Below are 17,245 nucleotides of genomic sequence, written 5' to 3'. Positions count from 1 at the left end.
ATCATTGAAGAGGTGCTCCACTGATTTAGCTCTATTGTAATGCAATCAGCCCAAGTCAATATGTAACTACAGTTGATTCGTTCTCTTCAAAACAAGTGGCACTATTCAGTCAGATGTTAGTGCAAACAAGAGAAATCTGAAAGAAATAAGTAAACCTTTGGAGTTGTATGCTCATCAATTACACTAATCCCTTTAATTTATCAAAAGATCCAAGAGCTCCTTCTCTAGAACCCTTATCATCATCTAATTTTCCTACAGCCATTTCTCTTGACGTAGCAAATGTCTTCCTACCTGGAAGGTGAATACGCTGCTTTTGCGATGGTTTTCCACTGTCTGTGATGATTATAGGCACAATATGTAATTTTGGTTCCAGCCAAGTATTTCCCATCGTAAGTAAAGCATGTGTATCTAGGATAATTTGGAGAAAGAGCAAAACATGAGTACAGCAGTCCATTAGATGAGTTGCAAAGCAACATAAGCAATTCAAATAGACGGGTGGACATATGTTGAGGATCTTTCTTGAATACGTACCATTAATGGAGCTAATTCTCCAATTATTTCGAATTGATTGATCATTGGCTAGGGTGAAAATGAAAGGGATGCTGTGTTCCACCGAGTCATGGTCAAAGGCGCTAATAGTGATGGACTGTTTATCTCTCTGCGGAGTGCACAGATATTTTCCAGAATAATCGCCAACCAAAACCGGGGAGTTGTCGTTGACATCCAAGATATGGATCACCACTTCTGCTGTTGCTGAAATGGATGGGCTGGCTGCAAATGGAGACACAGTAACAATGTTTTCTTTTGACATTTTGGTTGGTTGGCATTTGGAATTTCAGAAAATGGCAGTTTGTGTGTCAGATGGAAGATACCAGAATTTTTTAAGAGGGTTATTATTTTATGATAGTATCAATACACAAATGAGATAACTTGCAGTTTTACTGGAAGAGAAAAAATGAACAATTAAAACAAAAAAGTTATTTAACATGTTTGATGAAACCAGCGAAATTCTTTAAAAATCTACGTTGGACCTTCATTTCTTTGCCAATGTACTCTACGACTTTGTCTTATATATAAAAATGGTATTCAAGTAAGGAAAATAAAACACAGTTGTAGACCAGAATTTTAGAAGAGATTGTAATGGGAGTAAACAAACACATGCACAAGATACAAAGGAAGCAAGAGAAAAAAGATCATTCAATTAATTAAATAAAGATCAGATCTCCAAATGTTGTCTCCAAAGTGCCAGTCTTCAAACATTCTGAAGTGAGAGCCTTTATTAATGATTACCTACAGTACAATAACATAACAGGTACAAGCATGGTAGCTCAGGATGAATACCCTCCTAGGGAAGATCAAAGCAGGGTTTCTACAGTAAATTGCAGGACAGTAGTGTACAACATATACATTTTTAGATGGGTAACAGTGAATTAAGGGGGTGTTTTTCACCAAAGGGTTCTGAATGACATCGAATAGACAACGAGAGAGAAGCTCAAGTTGTCTATGATGCCACTCAGAACCCTGACTTGAAAAACAACCCTGTAATTCACTTTTTACCCATCCATAAATTTATGTTATGTATGCCCTCAAAATCATCTGTCTCTGCTTTCAACTGCTTTGCAGGGGCTGGGGAGTAATGGAGAGCCTGATATGACATCACCTCTCTTCCCTGACCCACATGTGAACATATATACCTTACCTGTCATCCTTAACCCACCCCAACAACTCCTACCTTCCTTCCACCTACTGTAGCTGTGCCTTCTGCTTTCAGTCAAAGCAGAGAAGCAGCGCTTCACTAACAGGCTCTCGGACAACCCTTTATGATGTACATACGCAGAAACAGTGGGAAAATAGTGATATCAACTGTTGCTGCGTCATAGCATTGAATTACCAGATTTTAAAATGGATGTAAACGATGGAGGCTTCCTATGAAAGCCACAATTAACATAGAATTATAGGTGTGGAACAGTGAGTTGCGGGGATGTTTTTCACTGAAGGATTCTGAGTGACATCAAATAAGCAATGAGAGCGAAGCAATGTCATTGCAGTGAGTTATCGGTTTTAGAAAGTGATATAAACGATAAAGGCTCTCTTTGAGACCCATGCATAACAATGTATGAAAGTGTTTGATCAAATACATTAGATGTGTTGCCCCAAGAGACCTTAGGGTGCTTACTACACAAATGTGTCAGAAAAGTTCTGCTCCCCAGGTCTTTGTGCTAATCAGCTATGATTTAAATACCAAAGTAATTTTCCCTATAAATCTAAACACGAAGACTTCCATCAGAAAGGTTGTGTATCAGGTCTAATGCATGGGATATCCGCTTATAAGAGAAACATCAACTTTTCAGGCACCAAAAGGCTTATTGGGAGGAGATTCACTAAGAAAAGTTTAATTTGACACAACATGAAGTTACATTTAAGAATTTCAGATTGTTATTTTTTTTCTTGTAACTCACAAAACTTCCATGGCATGTAAATGAAAATCTATAAAAATATGTGTTCCCTGAAACTGCAGAGTTGGCACTAGTGTACAACCCGTCAGTCATTTATTACATTGATATGTTGCAGCATCCTACCAATTTACATATTTTTGCTCTCTAGAATATATGTTGCAAGGTGGATAAACTCCACCCTGTGAAATGCGGAGTGCCCTATAGCTATTCACATCTTTTAAACACCCTCCTACTTTATTTGTTTGAGTTTAGGTACACATGTTTCTAGGATGGGATAAGCCAATAGCTACCGCCTCCTCCCTGGCACTCACTTTATGGCCCTTACTACTAAGCCAAGACTGTGAGAAATCCACTGTTCTTGTGGATTCTCCTCAATCACAAGTGAAATTTGTAATCAAAAGCGTCTCCTTCAGGTTTCCGAAGATAATTCAATTTTCTTTCACACGTAAGACAAGGTTATGTGCCAAAAACGTTTGTGAATCTGACCTGAAATGAGAAACCTCTTAAAAAAGCCCACAAAAAACAATGTGAATTTGAAATAATTACAGGTGGAGTCATGGGTGTAGCCTTCCACAGTGTACCCACAAGTTTTTTCGTATTAGATTGTGTTTCACAATTTAGGGCCCGATTACGATGCCGTAGGAAACCGCTCCGACCCTTGGTCAGAGGCGTTCCTATGGCATCATAATCTCCTGTTTGTATTAATTTCTGACCGACCCATTTTGATGGAGTCGTTGGAAATTAATCCAAATAGGATTTCAGAATGGCTTACGACGGGCTCGGGGAGTCTGTCTGCATTCAGAAAAGGGCTTGTAATCCCAAAGACTGCTCTTTCCGCCTGAGGGATTAAAATGGCAGATTCCCACAGCCTTTTTGTGGCAGCCTTTCCGACACAGAAAATCTGTGGCAATCCGACTTTTGGGGGGCCCAGCAGGACCACCATGGGTGCAAAGCCTCCGGATGGTGGCCTGGGGGCACCTATAGTGCCCTCCTATTGATCCCTGCACCCGGTGGCAGGTGGCACGGGGTGCATAGATGGACTGCACCTCAGCTCTTTACAATGAGAACATGCATTTTGGTCAGAATGCATGCTCCCTTTGTAAAGAAGAGGATTGTGACCATCCTACTTGCTGGGTTGGGACCGTCGAAAGGAGGTCGGTTCTAGTTCCCAAACGATGTCGGACGGACTCAGGTCCGTCCGACATAGTAATCGGGCTGTTAGAGGCAACAGTAAGGCACATTATACTGAAATAAATATATGAAGGAACATGACTCGCAAGTCCTGTTCCTTCATATATTTATTTCAGTATATGGGTATTTCAGTATATGGGAGGTACACCTCCATACCCACCATTTTGAATCTTCTTGCCATCACCCCCTCTTAGAATATTCTGTTTACAACCAACACAAATACACAACTCTTCTCTTCCCAATTCTGGATGTTTCTCCCTGTTGAGTAACAGCTCTAGGCAGACAGCTCTAGGCAGGCAGCTCTTGTATACAATAGAGCGTAAGTACTGCAACCTCAGGCAAAAATAGACTAACTGCAGCTTGGTTGTAATTGGAACATTCCTTAAAAGCAATTTAAAATTCAATACAACACAACAATTTCTGTCTTTTTATGACAAGTAGCAGAGAAATTCAGGTCACTTGTCCTGTCTCAGCATCGGTCTCTATGACCTATTCCCAGGGCCACTGGAATTATGCAGCAGGGAAAGGCCAAATTCTGCGGTGTGATGTAGCACATTTTGTGATAGTATTACTTCATTCTTCAGCAATATGCATCAGTAAATGACTAGGCCTGGGCGGTAAATTCTGTTCCGCTAGCGGAATTTGCGGAATTTGGCTAATTTCGCATTCTGAGGAGAACGCGGAATTGCCCAAAATTCTGCGTTCCCCGGCATCGCGGAATTTCTTGCTTCTTCGCGTTCTTAAAATGTGTGTTTGCGAGATATTTCCTCCCGAGCACGCGACCAACGTTCACGAACAGGAAAAAAGCATCGCGAACAAGCAATTCCGCATGTTCGCGGAAATTCTGCGTGCCCCTTGGAGATTTTTTACAGTTTTGTGGAGCTTTGCGTAGCGCGACTACGCAAATTCCACTTACCCCTATAAATGACCAATGGACCTTTTACTGCATGCTAACTTGTGTTACTATGATTTTATTTGCATTACACTATAAAGAGAAAAACAATATCAACATACATAAATATTGCCAAAAAAATATTGAAAATATAAATATCATCACACGGTACTTAAACAGTAAAAGCACAAATATTGATGACAATAATATCATGAGAAAATATCTAAAATACAACAATATTGTAAATAAAGATAAAGAAATAGCCAATATCACCTACTCATTAAAAGTAATGAAACACAGCAACAATCACGCAGTCCACATATAGAACACCAGAAAATCCTCATAATTCTAAAATAACTAACAATTAAAAATGACCACCTCCAATGTACACATAGGAACCAAAGCACAAAAGTAATATAGAAACAAAATAATGCTTTTACAAATGTAAAATATTTTTTTATTTATAAAGTTTTATATTGCGCTAACTAGACCCGGCGAGCGCTTTACAAATGTTACATCAAAAGAAAAAGTGAGAACTAAGCACATAGATATGAGTATGAATGTTGTCCATACTCGTTGTAGGTCTGGAGATATTCAGGAGAGCGTTAGCTATTCTCTCTTAGAGTTCATCGTGGATCCTGGTAGGTGAGCTGCGTCTGGTTGGTACCCAACTCGCACCAGAACTGGGATCAGGGGAAATATAAAATATAAAATAAAACAAACGAAACTCAAACTAAACTTCTTTTTTTTTTTCTTTTTTTTTTCCAAAACCTTTATTGAACATATGAAGCACATACACAGCATCTCGCCTACAACCATTCGTGGCCGGCAGCAGTTAATGATGTGGAAAAAAAGGTAAAGCAAGTATACACAGCGGGGTGCCAACAACCCATAAGGGCCGGCCGCGTCAATTGGCAGAAACCGATATCTCTGGTGTATGAGCCAGGGGGACACAGTCTTCCACACCTCGGAACAAAATAACAATAAGAACCACACCTTGGGGACACAGATAGAGGCAGCCAAACGAGGGCAGCCCAAAGGAATCAGGCCAAGCAGCGATCCAGGGACAGGGCATTTCCACAGGCGCACCAGCGCAGCAAGGGACAACCCTCCCCCACAAACCCTTCCCGCCTCCCCAGCTGTAAGCACAGTGCAGCACCCAGAGGACCGCGCCATCCTCTACAGGCATCCCCGCCACAAGTCAGTTCTCGCAGCGCCAGTACTCGACAGGGCGTAGAAGGTCATTGCCGGTAAGCCATCCACCGTCTAGCTAGGAAGGGCGGAAGGGGGAGCCGCATCCGGAGTCAGCGGGTTGCGCAATAGGTAACTTTTCAAGGGCCCCCATATATCTCGAGGGCGGGAGGCCGCTGGGAGTAGGTCAGAGTACAGGGCCAGCTGATCCTGCCAAAGTATCATTGTTTCTAGCCAGTCCTTAAACTTAGGTGCCCTCCCTCTGCCCCACCTGCAAGCCACCCTCCACTTAGCAAGGAGGAAACTCAATGAGGCGAATTTCCTGTGCGCCGCCGGGAGCAGCTCTGTATAGCCCAGTATACCCATCAACGGGGTCGGCAGCAATGTCGTATCCAGCATTTTCCCAACCGCATCAAATATCTGCCCCCAATAGTCCTGAAGGGCAGGGCAGCTCCAGGCCAGATGCAGCACATCAGCGTCATCAGCGCGGCACCTATCGCATCTGGCATCCCTCCTCAGCCCATACCGATGCAAGCGGGCAGGCGTATAATAGTATCGCTGTAAATATTTTAAGTGCGTGATTCGCAGTCTGCTACTAGCAGACACCCTCTCCGTCTGCGTGCAGCAGAAGAGCCACTCGCGATCAGAGATTTCCTGCCCTAACTCGCCCGCCCATTTAGCTCGAGCGTCGCTGTGCGATGGGCTCAGTTCCACGTAGAGGGACCGAAAAAGGATGGACACCAGATGGGACGCAGTCTTTGCGCCTAATAATGCGTGCATCTGGGGAAGCAACGGTGGTTCCCGCGGGTAGTCCGGGGTACAGGCCCGCACTCCCTCTCTCAGCCGGGCATAGAGGAACGTTTCCATGGCTGTCGGCGGGGGGTCATCGCACAGCTGTTGCAGCGTACCAAATTTACCAAGTCGGTATATATCCCCCCACGTTTGTATGTCCCGCTGCCGTTTACATTTTTTGAAGATACCCTCCTGTAAGAGGGTCAGCCGGGGGTGGTACACAAGTGGCAGCCGGGGGGAATAAATCATGGGGGCCTGCATTCTGCTCGCGATCCACCGCCACGCCCGCACCGTGCAGCCGATAGTCGTAGGGTCTCTGTCGCGCTGCGACATCGTCTGAAATACCGCCCCTTGTATCGGGATGGGGTGCGCCAGCCAGTGTTCAGTAGCAACATGCACAGTGTATTTTGGACCGCGAACCCAGTAATGCGCATAGTGCGCCTGCGCGCACGTGTAATATAATTCGAAGTTAGGGAGCTCAAGTCCGCCCATCGCGTATGGCCTGGCCAGAGTCTCCCATTTTATGCGAGGCTGTTTGCCGCCCCAAACCAATCTCAGACGTTCTGTCCGCAGGGTAGCAAAGAAGTAGCGTCCCGGATGATAGGGAATATTGAGAAAAAAATAAAGGAACTTGTGCAGCACCACCATCTTAACCAGGGAGATCCTATCCGCCATGGACAGTGGCATTGCTATCCACCTCGTGATCGTGTCGCGCAGCGTATCGATGGCGCACCCGTAGTTGTCACGAATCAGTTCCTCTCTGTCAATGGCGACAGTCACCCCCAAATATCGAACAGAAGTGTCGCACCACTCCAGTGGGTAGTCCACCACACAAGGGGTGGCAGCCGGAGTAAGAGAGAGTATCTGAGATTTCGTTCAATTAATTTGCACCCCGGAGAGCCCCCCAAACCGCACAAACTCACGCAATAACGGGTTGAGGTTACACCGCGGGTCCTTAACATACAAGGTGACGTCGTCCGCATATAACGATATCAGGATGGGGCGCAGCAGGCATCTCAGGGACTTCTCCTGATGGTACTGGCGCACCTTGGCCGCCAGCGGCTCCATCGCCAGGGCGAATAGCAGCGGCGACAGCGGACAGCCCTGTCTGGTGCCCCGAGACAGCGGTATAGTCCCGGACGTACTGCCATTAATGTGCACGCGGGCCCTCGGGTCAGTGTATATCAATTTGATCCAAGCTGAAAAGCCGACCGGGAACCCCATGCAGCGGAGCACGGCGTGCAGGTAATCCCACTCCACCAAATCAAAAGCCTTGGTGGCATCCAAGAACACAGCCGCCAGCGGAATCCGCGGGTCTACCTGTTGGATAATCGAAAAAAGGGTGCGAAGGTTATGTGACGTGGACCTGCCGGGAATGAAGCCCGCCTGATCTGGCAATACCAACTTGTCCATTAGGAGGTTCAGCCGGTTCGCCAGCAACTTAGTGAGGATTTTGCTGTCCACATTGATGAGGGACAGGGGCCGATACGAGTCGCACTTATTGGCCGGTTTCCCTGGCTTCAAAATGGAAATGATGAGGGCTTCCCTCATCATGGGCGGCAGAGACTGTGTCTCCAGAGCTTCAGTGTATACCGCCTGTAACACAGGGGCTAGCTGATCTAGATACAACTTGTAGAAGTCACTCGGGAGACCATCCGGGCCCGGCGCCTTCCCAGACTGCAGCTGAAACACCGCCTCCCGGAGTTCGTCGCCAGAGAATGGCTCGCATAGAAACTCCCTCTGGTTGTCACTCAGATACCCAAGCGTGATGTCCCCAAAGAAAGACGAAAAGTCAGCCGTGTTGGCCCCCTTGGATCTGTATAGCTCCCTATAGAATTAGGTAAAGGCCTGTAATATCCTGGCGCTGTCCCTGTGACAGTTACCCTCCCCGTCCTCCACTTCAAGGATGTAATTAGCGAAGCGGACCGTCTAATGTCCTGGGCCAATGCCGTCCCAGGTCTCCCCCCCTCGCCATATCGTCTCGCCTGGGCATACTTCCCTCTAAATCTCGCCTCCCTATCCGCCGCCTCGACTTAGTCAGACATCACCTCCTACAGCTTAGCTCTGTCCTCCCCAGCCTCCGCCCGCCAGATGTTCGCCTGTAAATCTCTGATTTCCCCTTCCAACCTGTGCAGCCGTCTCCGAACGTCCCTCAATACTCCAAAGCTTTTAGAGATGCATATGCCCCGCATGGTCACCTTGAGCGCCTCCCAGATGGTCCCCACCTGCGCAACCGAGCCTCTATTCCGCTCAAAAAAATCTGTTATAGCCTCGCCAAGCTCCGTCTTAAACACTTCATCAAGCAGGGCCTCGGGGGCCAAACGCCAGCCCCCGGGGTCCGAACAGGAGCCAGGGACCGCCAGAGCGAGGCACACCGGAGCGTGGTCAGACAGTGTTCGCGCCAAGTGCTCGACGCCCCGCACCCATGGGCAAATCCCTCGGGACCCAAGCCAGTAGTCAAGTCTCGACCATGATGCGTGGACGGAGGAGTGGAAGGTGCCCTCCCGTTTCTCTGAGTGGCGGTACTGCCATATGTCAATTAGTCCGCCATCCTCCACCAAGCCCCTAAGTGTCCCCTGGCTGCGCGTGTGGTGGTGAGGCAAGTACGCAGAGCGGTCCATGGTGGGGTCACAAACCGTGTTAAAGTCCCCCGCCCAGAGTACATGGGTGGCTCCGATATCTAAGATCTGTCCCCACAGAGCAGTTAAGACATCAGGGTTATCGGTGTTGGGGCCATAATAACTAACGATGGCCACCGAGTGTGCGCCAAGAGAACCCCACATCATGCAGAATCTGCCTCCCTCGTCACTGCGCGTCCCCCCACACCTGAAGGGGGTGCCCCTCTTTACCAGAATGGCCGTGCCCCGGGCGTATGTAGAGTACGATGAAAAAACCCTGCAGGAAGCCCAATGGCTGCCAAAGGTTGGGGCGGATCCCGGCCTGGTGTGTGTTTCCTGCAGAGCAGCTATACCGATGTCGTGCCGTTCAAGGTAAGATAGTATTTGACGTTTCTTTCTAGGATCGCTCAATCCACTCACATTCCACGATAAAAGCTTCAATATGCGCTGCCTTGTCCCCTCCATGTGCGCAAGCCACTAACAAACATGTTTGTGCACGCATACCCATCTCTCTCCCCGTGTGCCCCCCATAGCGCGGTGTGTAATGCGTTGTCCAAGGGCACCTGCCGGTGCTGTGGTACCATCAAAGCGCTCAGCGAGTAGTGCATGTTATGGCTCTTTCCCTGCAGAGCATGAATTCCTCTCGCATCTATTTCCCCCTCCCTCCCCTCCCACATCAGCACCCCAATCGCGCCGTCATCCCAGGTCCCTCCCTCCTTACCCTCTAACCTCAACATAGCCCAGTGACTGAACAGAAGCCCTGAGCCACAAAGAAAAAAAAAGGAAACAGCCTTAACAAACAACAGTCTGTTCAAAATTGTCTAGCAGTGAACAGTGGGGACCGCCCGTAATGGGGCGCTGGCGTGCCTCTCAAACCCTCCTGTCCCGCCAGCCAGCGGAACTCCCTGCTCCCTCCCCAGTGGACCTGAGGCGGCGGAGTGGCAGGGTGGAGGGCGCCCAACCCCTAGTCAAAAGGCTGCTATCCCTCCGGACCAGTAAAGCATGCCTGTAGCCCCCTTGGGAGGTGAGTCATAGTTAGCCTCCCAGTGCATGGCCTCCCCACATCCGCAATTTGATAATAAATCAATACAGCCCATGCCCCAGTACTCATCTGTCCTGGACAGTGCCTCAGTACGTTACCGTCCTGTCCAGCGCTTGCTGCGCGCCCAGTAGCATATTGAAGCCATGTCCCAGTTCGTAATACTCCATCCCAGGCGCAGGGCGAGTCAAGTCGGCTCCCCCATCAGTGCTTCAAGGACGTGTCAATGGTTCCATAATGACACAACAGGGGCATCTGCTTCCTCGGTAACCACTTCTCAGTCTCTGTCCGCCGGCGACTGGGATCCGGAGCGCCCAGCATCGCCGACTTGTTTCGGGGAGGACTGCCTCGTCGACCTGAGGAATTCCTCCGCCTGCTGCGGGTTAGTGCAGATGATTGTGCGGTCGCGGTGACGGATCCTCAGCTTGGTAGGGTAAAGGAGGGCATACACTATGTTGGCGGTGCGCAGTTTCTGCTTGATCTGGACGTACTTCTTCCGTGCCTCCTGGACAGCCAAAGTAAAGTCTGGGTAAATAGAGAATGAATTTCCTTCGTACTGCAAGTTCGGCGTGTCTCGTGCTTTTCGCAGGGCGACATCTCTATCGCGGTAATTCAGCAATCTAGCCACTATAGGTCTAGGCGGCGCGCCAACCGGGGAGCCTCGGGCCGAGTGACCTGTGCGCTCGTTCAACTGTCAAGTGAGCGGAAAAAGAGTCCGCACCAAGCGTGCTATTCAGGAGCCGCTCCACGTAGTCCTCCATCCGTCCCGTGGCTGTGGTCTCTGGAATACCAATCAGGCGAATGTTGTTCCTTCGACTGCGTGCTTCCAAGTCCTCATTTTTGGCCGCTATTACCTTGAGTAGCTTGTCCATGTTAGAGGTGGCATCTTCGGTGTTCGAGATTCTCTGTTCGGCTTCCTTGAGCTGCTCCTCGTGCTTGTCCACCTTCAGCACCAGGAAGTCCAGCCGGGTATTCATGGTATCCATTTTCCCTGAGAGGGCGTTCAAGCTATGCTGCATTACCGTAAGCATGGCCTTCAGTTCCTCGTTTGGGGAGGCATCTTGAGAGGTTTGCGGCATCGGGACAGGCGCGGTCAGCTCTTCAGTGGTAGATCGCGTGGTCGTTTATTTCCCCTCAAAGGGCAATTTAGATTGCCGTGCGTCTGTCTTTCCCATGATGCGCGCAGTCCAGGGGGCAGCGCAGCACAGTCCAACAGTGCGCCACGAGGTAGCGTTGTCCCTCCCCAGGCCTCAGCGCAACCAGCACTCACTGAGCTCGGCCCCATCCCCCGTGCAGGTCAGCAACCTCTTGCTCCTGGCAGACAGCTCAATAATACATGTAGTTGAGTCGCCCAGGCCTGAATTATCGGCACAAATCACTCACCGGCGGCGCCAGGCATCTACCCAGCCAGCGGTGTCTCGCAGCCTCCTACTGGCAGGATCATCACGGTGCGGGGCATATACCAGCCATGGTCACCCAGTCGTCCCTTCAGGCTGTGGGGCCGGGCGTCCTATCATTGCCCAAAAGGCTCAGCTCAGTCTCACCAGGGACATACACAAGCAGAGCAGCCTCGCAGTCCCCCGGGGCCTATCGCCGGGCCGTCCTCGCAGAATCAGCACTTCGCTCAACTACTCCGTTCGCAGCTGACAGGGCGGCCACAGCAGCCCCGTGTGGGCTCTCGATCCTCCGCGCCGTTCCCAGCTCAAAAGCCACCAAATCACGGGAGACGCTCCGCTTTCCTCCTGGCGAGAGGCCTACCGCCGCATGGTCGCACTGGGTCTTGCGTAGCGGCCGCAGCCGGCCTCCGCCTCCAGCAGCAACGGACGCGATCTCCCCAGCAGACTGTCGGGCCAGATATCTTCGGGGCCAGGCAGCGAAACAGCGTCAAACTTGGAGCGAGGCTTCCCCCCCGCTCGGGGCACACATAGCCAGCGCGTTTGGTCTCAGGTGAGAAGGTTAGCAGCAAATAACTGACGGATCTCCGGGTCGGGCGGCCAGAGCCTCACACAAGTGGTTCGGTGCCACCTAGCGCCCCCCCTCAAACTAAACTTTAGGTTAAAAATTAAACTAGCCCAGCTAACAAATGTTTCCTCTCAACAGTCTGCAACAAAAGAAAACTGTGCCAAAACTCCATCAAACAAATGTGCAAAACAGAGTTCTACAACAAAAACGAAGTAAAGACAACATTCAGAATATTAGTTCCAATGTGCATCTGCAATGTAATGCAGTTGTCATTAATATAATTTCACCTTTTTTTTAAACTTATTTAATTTACATTTTCTGTACTCCCACAACTAAAATGTTGTAAACAGCAAAATACATATAGGTGCTGATTACGATGTGGCCCGTAAAGGCTCCAACCAGTGGTCGAAGACTTCAAGGCCGCATCATAATGGGCCGCACAGTTTACTTTCCGACCGCCTTATGATAGACGCGGCCAGAGAGAAAACCGGCCGGTCATTCCTGTTGGTTTCCAACTGGCTCGGACAGCCCATCCGCCAGTCGGAAGCCGGCCAGTAATCTCAAGGGCGGGCCTTTCCACCCTTGAGATTACGATGCACGCTTTCCAACATGGTTTCTATTCCAGCCTGTCCGACATGAAAAACATGTTGGAAAGCGTGCTTGGGGTCCCCCAGCAGGGGCCCCTTTGGTGCATGGCCTTCGGTTGGAGGCCCTGTTGATCTCCACATTTTGTTACAGGTACCTTGAGGTGCCTGCCACGGGGTGCAGGGATGAACTGCACCTCCCTTTTCTCAATGGGAGCTTGTGTTACGGCCGGTTTATGTTGGTAACGCGAGCTCCCATTGAGAAAAGTGTTTGGTCGCATTATAATGGGCCGGTTGGGACCCCCGATCGGGTGTTGGTTGGTCCCAGGACCGAGTCAGTGTTGGGCGCAAGCAATTCTTCCCAAAATCTAAATAAGCCCCATAGTCACAAAAAGGTAAGCTGTTCTTAAACTATAGAAGGTATACTAATAGTAAGGAGGGTAACACCAGTGAGACAACACACTGGAAAAGCACCAAATATCATTCAAGTGCATGCTAAGGCAGGGCTACCACTAAAAATGAAATAGTTGAAAGCATTAGTGAGCAAAATCATTCTCCTACTGTTAGTGAAATAGAAGTCAGACATATTTTTATGGCTTAAAGGAGGCCAATACGAGCTCACAACAGCCAATAGAATCAATTCTTAAAAACATTACACCAACCGTTCCTGAGAAAGCAACAGGTCAACTCCCTGCCACACCAACCCTAAAAATATTAACTGACAGAATGCATAGAAGAACCAGAGAAACACCTGTAGGACCTAAAAAACATGTAGATATAGACATACCACTACACTCACTAATCATGCCTAAAAACGAAATGTTTTTACTATATGACAACTAAAATAATTATGTTACTAACCTTAACTTAATGTAACACATGGATGATGGACTGCTCTTTTAAGTCGTGCCCCACCACCATTAATATAAGTATACAGAATACATTGTAAATATCAAAATACAAGCATCTCATTAGTGCATGCACTTTTACCTAACAAAGTGCAACTTAAAATGAAATGCTAACACGTATAAAACAGCACAGTAACAGCAATAACCCAGAAAATATCAACATAGATTTTGAAGAGGTAATGACTGCGACCATACTTAAGATTCACCCACACATTGAAATGTAGGGCTGCTATTACCATCAGAGCATGTGGAGGCACCTCCAAAAATCCATCCTACATACAATATGCAACTAACCTAGAATTTGCACACTAAATACAAAAATAAAAGCTCTAGCATATGTCTCTCTAACAGAAGTCACTGAACATTATGACATGATACTTAAATAACCCGATTATCAACAATATGAAACCAAATTAGCTCCACTAATAGATTATGATATGGAAACTTACACTTATAGATTATGATACGGATACTTAGGTTGGTCAATTGCCCAACCCCCCCCCCCCTCCACGTAATCAGGCCATAGACGCCAGCCCAAATATCATATTCCATTGTAGAATGTCTATAACAGAGCTATGTCCCAGGGAAGCAAAGACAAATAAGTTGGCAGAACACATAGAAAACGTTACTTACACTCTACCAATTCCTAGAAATAATAAAAAAGGTACTACTAAGCCAAGAATGGAACAATTCATAACCCAACTCAAAACCATAAGTTTTCAAACACAATAAACATATGCATAAACTTCTAATATTCAAAGTAAGACTCTTTACTAACAACCCAGGCCTAAATGTCTATGAACCTACACTAAAACACCCTCATCCCCTACTACAAACCAAAGCACCATAAAAAAACTATCAATTTTAAACACATAGAACACACATGTAAAATACAATTGAACATCACATTCACAATGAGACCTGCCACAATACCTTAAACTAAATAACACACAGTGCACTAAATACAAATACACTTAAACAGCAGCAGTTCTAGCCTAACTAAATCTAAACACCTCACCCCTAGCAGTAAACCCTCGCTGAAATAGTTTTATCCAAACCGGAGAACTGCAACGGGATAACCACAGCTGCACCTCCAGGAACAGACCAAAATTATGAAGAAAGACTATACAATTGAAGAAACTAGAAAAAATGGTAGTAAATGACAATGAAAAAAAGACTTCCTTTCCACAGAAATCAATGTTAAATAAAAAATTATTTTATTCAATAATGTTAATAAAATACTAAGTAATATGAACACTTTTTAACTTTTCCTTGTTTCAAAAATGTACAAAAATGTTTTATTTATAAACAAGTTAAAAATACTGATAAAAATATATCTCCAATTTTTCAATACTCAATAGGAAAAACAATGTTTAAAACTATAACGCATCTAAAGGATGATGTTTGTTACAATCACTGTACAATTTTTTTTTAAATTGGATAACTACAATTAAAAATGTATGTACACTACAACTATTTCATGTGTCATTCTAAATATTCCGAATTACAAGTTGTTTTTTTCCTTGGAAATGAGAAAAATCTAAAACACCTATAGTAATTGTAGAAAAATAAAGTACCATCAATAATAGTACATAGAAAGAGTGATGTATAAAAAATATATAGAGCGCTAACATCGCAGACGTACTACTTTGGGGAAAGTACTGGACTTTCAAGGGTTCAGATTTACTATTTCTACTACAGACCAAACCACAATGGAGAAAGTGTTGGACTTTGAGGGGTTCCGATTTATTATTCACACTCAAAACTTAACCACATTGGGGAAAGTGTTGTATTTTGGGGGTATTTTCATTTACTATTACCACTCCATATGTAACCGAATTGGGTAAAGTTTTAGACTTGGGTAGATACAATTTACTATTCGCACACCAAATATAGCCTCATTGGGGAAACCGTTTCAATTTGGGGAGTTCAGATTTACTATTCTCACCACAACCGTAACCAAATTGGGGCAAGTGGTGGATCCTGGGGAGATACAATTTAACATTCCCACTCCAAACTTAACCACATTGGAAAAGTGTTAAACTTTGGGGGATTCAGATTTATTTTTTCCACTCCAAGCTAAACCACATTGAAGAAAGTGTTGGACTTTAGGAAGTTCAGATTCACTATTCCCACTCCAAACTAAACCACTTTGGGGAAAGTATTTGACTTTGGAAGGTTCAGATTTACTAATACCACTCCAAACGTAACCACACTGGGGAAAGTGTTGGACTTTGGAAGGTTCAGATTTTCTACTGCCAGTCCAAACTTAACCACACTGGGGAAAGTGTTAGAGTTTGGAGGTTCTGATCAAGTATCCCAGTCCAAACGTAACCATAGTGGAGAATGTTTTAGACTTTGAGGGTTTGGCTTAACTATTATTCCAACTGCAAACGTACCCACTTTTGGGAAAGTGTTGATGTTTGGAGGGGGGGCATAATTTACCCTTCCCACTACAAACTTAATCTTATTGGTGGAAGTAGTAGACTTTCCCACCCCAAATTTAAAGACAATAAGGAAAATGCTATACTTTTAATTAAGAAACTAACTAATATGACAAACTTATAATATACATTACATTAAAAAGTATACTTTAGAAAAATACATTTTCATTATCCTAAAACACACAAAAATTACAAAAATGAATGTAAATAACTAGCAACATATTTAAATACGTTGAAATTATTTATTTTAAATCTAAAATTAATAACTATAATAAAAAATCACAAGTAAATGAATAGAACATTTCTTAAACTTTTTGATTAAATAACTTAGATTTAAAAACTCCATTATAAGAAATACACAAAACCTCTGTAAATAAAAAAGAATACATGTAGTAAATCCAAATATATCTAAAATGTTAAATTATCAAGGAACAAAGACATTTTGAACAAATTATGAACATAAAATTGCATTAATAAAAGATTTCAAAAAATCACAATATGATTATTTTTTTTTAATCGTTAATTTAAAAACATTACAAATAAAGATCCCAATTATACATAATGCAAGAAATATTAAAAATATATTAAAAATTCATAAAAAGTATTACACAAAATAAGATTTTAAATAACAAAACCAGACACAACAATTTTAAACATAACAGACTTTAGAATTGTTATTTTTTTCAATTACTCCCCTCCCTATTCCCCTATAACACTAACATCCCGCTCCTAAAATTATTATACCAAACAAATTCTCACAATTTAAAAACAAGTTCAATATATTGAAAAATACACAAAATACACTAAAAACAATCACATTAATTACATCGATATACCACACAATGATATTTTTAACAACGATCTTACAAAATATTTTTTTAAAGAATCTTACCTGTGGTATTTTGATCCTCAATATTTTTGACATCACAATATTTTACACATTATGTTTGTGTCTTTTGATCAATTTGAACTAGAAACAAGTTTTGCTTGTTAAAATGTGCACATTGTCAATCAGATAATGGATTATGAGGAAAATGTGGCAAACCTATAACCATGCAAAAAATGAAGCGGACACAAAATCGCATAATTCAAGTGGTTCTGCTTACTCATAATCAGTTGAAACAATACCATTAGCATATGACTGCAGTGAATTCCCCAGTCTTGCTCC

General features: G+C 45.1%; 1 protein-coding gene across 1 annotated transcript in view; it reads right to left on the bottom strand.

Annotated features, from left to right (window-relative positions):
• The window catches only part of CDH16 (cadherin 16), a 622,060-nt gene that overhangs the window by 146,812 nt on the left and 458,003 nt on the right, over positions 1-17,245 (bottom strand). The window contains exons 15-16 of the mRNA XM_085637354.1: positions 532-771; positions 292-408 (exon numbers count right to left, since the gene is read on the bottom strand). Coding sequence (XP_085493480.1) covers positions 292-408; positions 532-771 — 357 coding nt within the window. The remainder of the gene's footprint in view (positions 1-291; positions 409-531; positions 772-17,245) is intronic.

The sequence above is a fragment of the Triturus cristatus genome, chromosome 12 (genome assembly GCF_964204655.1).
Source record: "Triturus cristatus chromosome 12, aTriCri1.1, whole genome shotgun sequence".
Classification (NCBI taxonomy): Eukaryota; Metazoa; Chordata; class Amphibia; order Caudata; family Salamandridae; genus Triturus; species Triturus cristatus.
The sequence above is the reverse complement of the archived record's forward strand: the minus strand, read 5'-3'. Positions and strand labels throughout refer to the sequence as shown.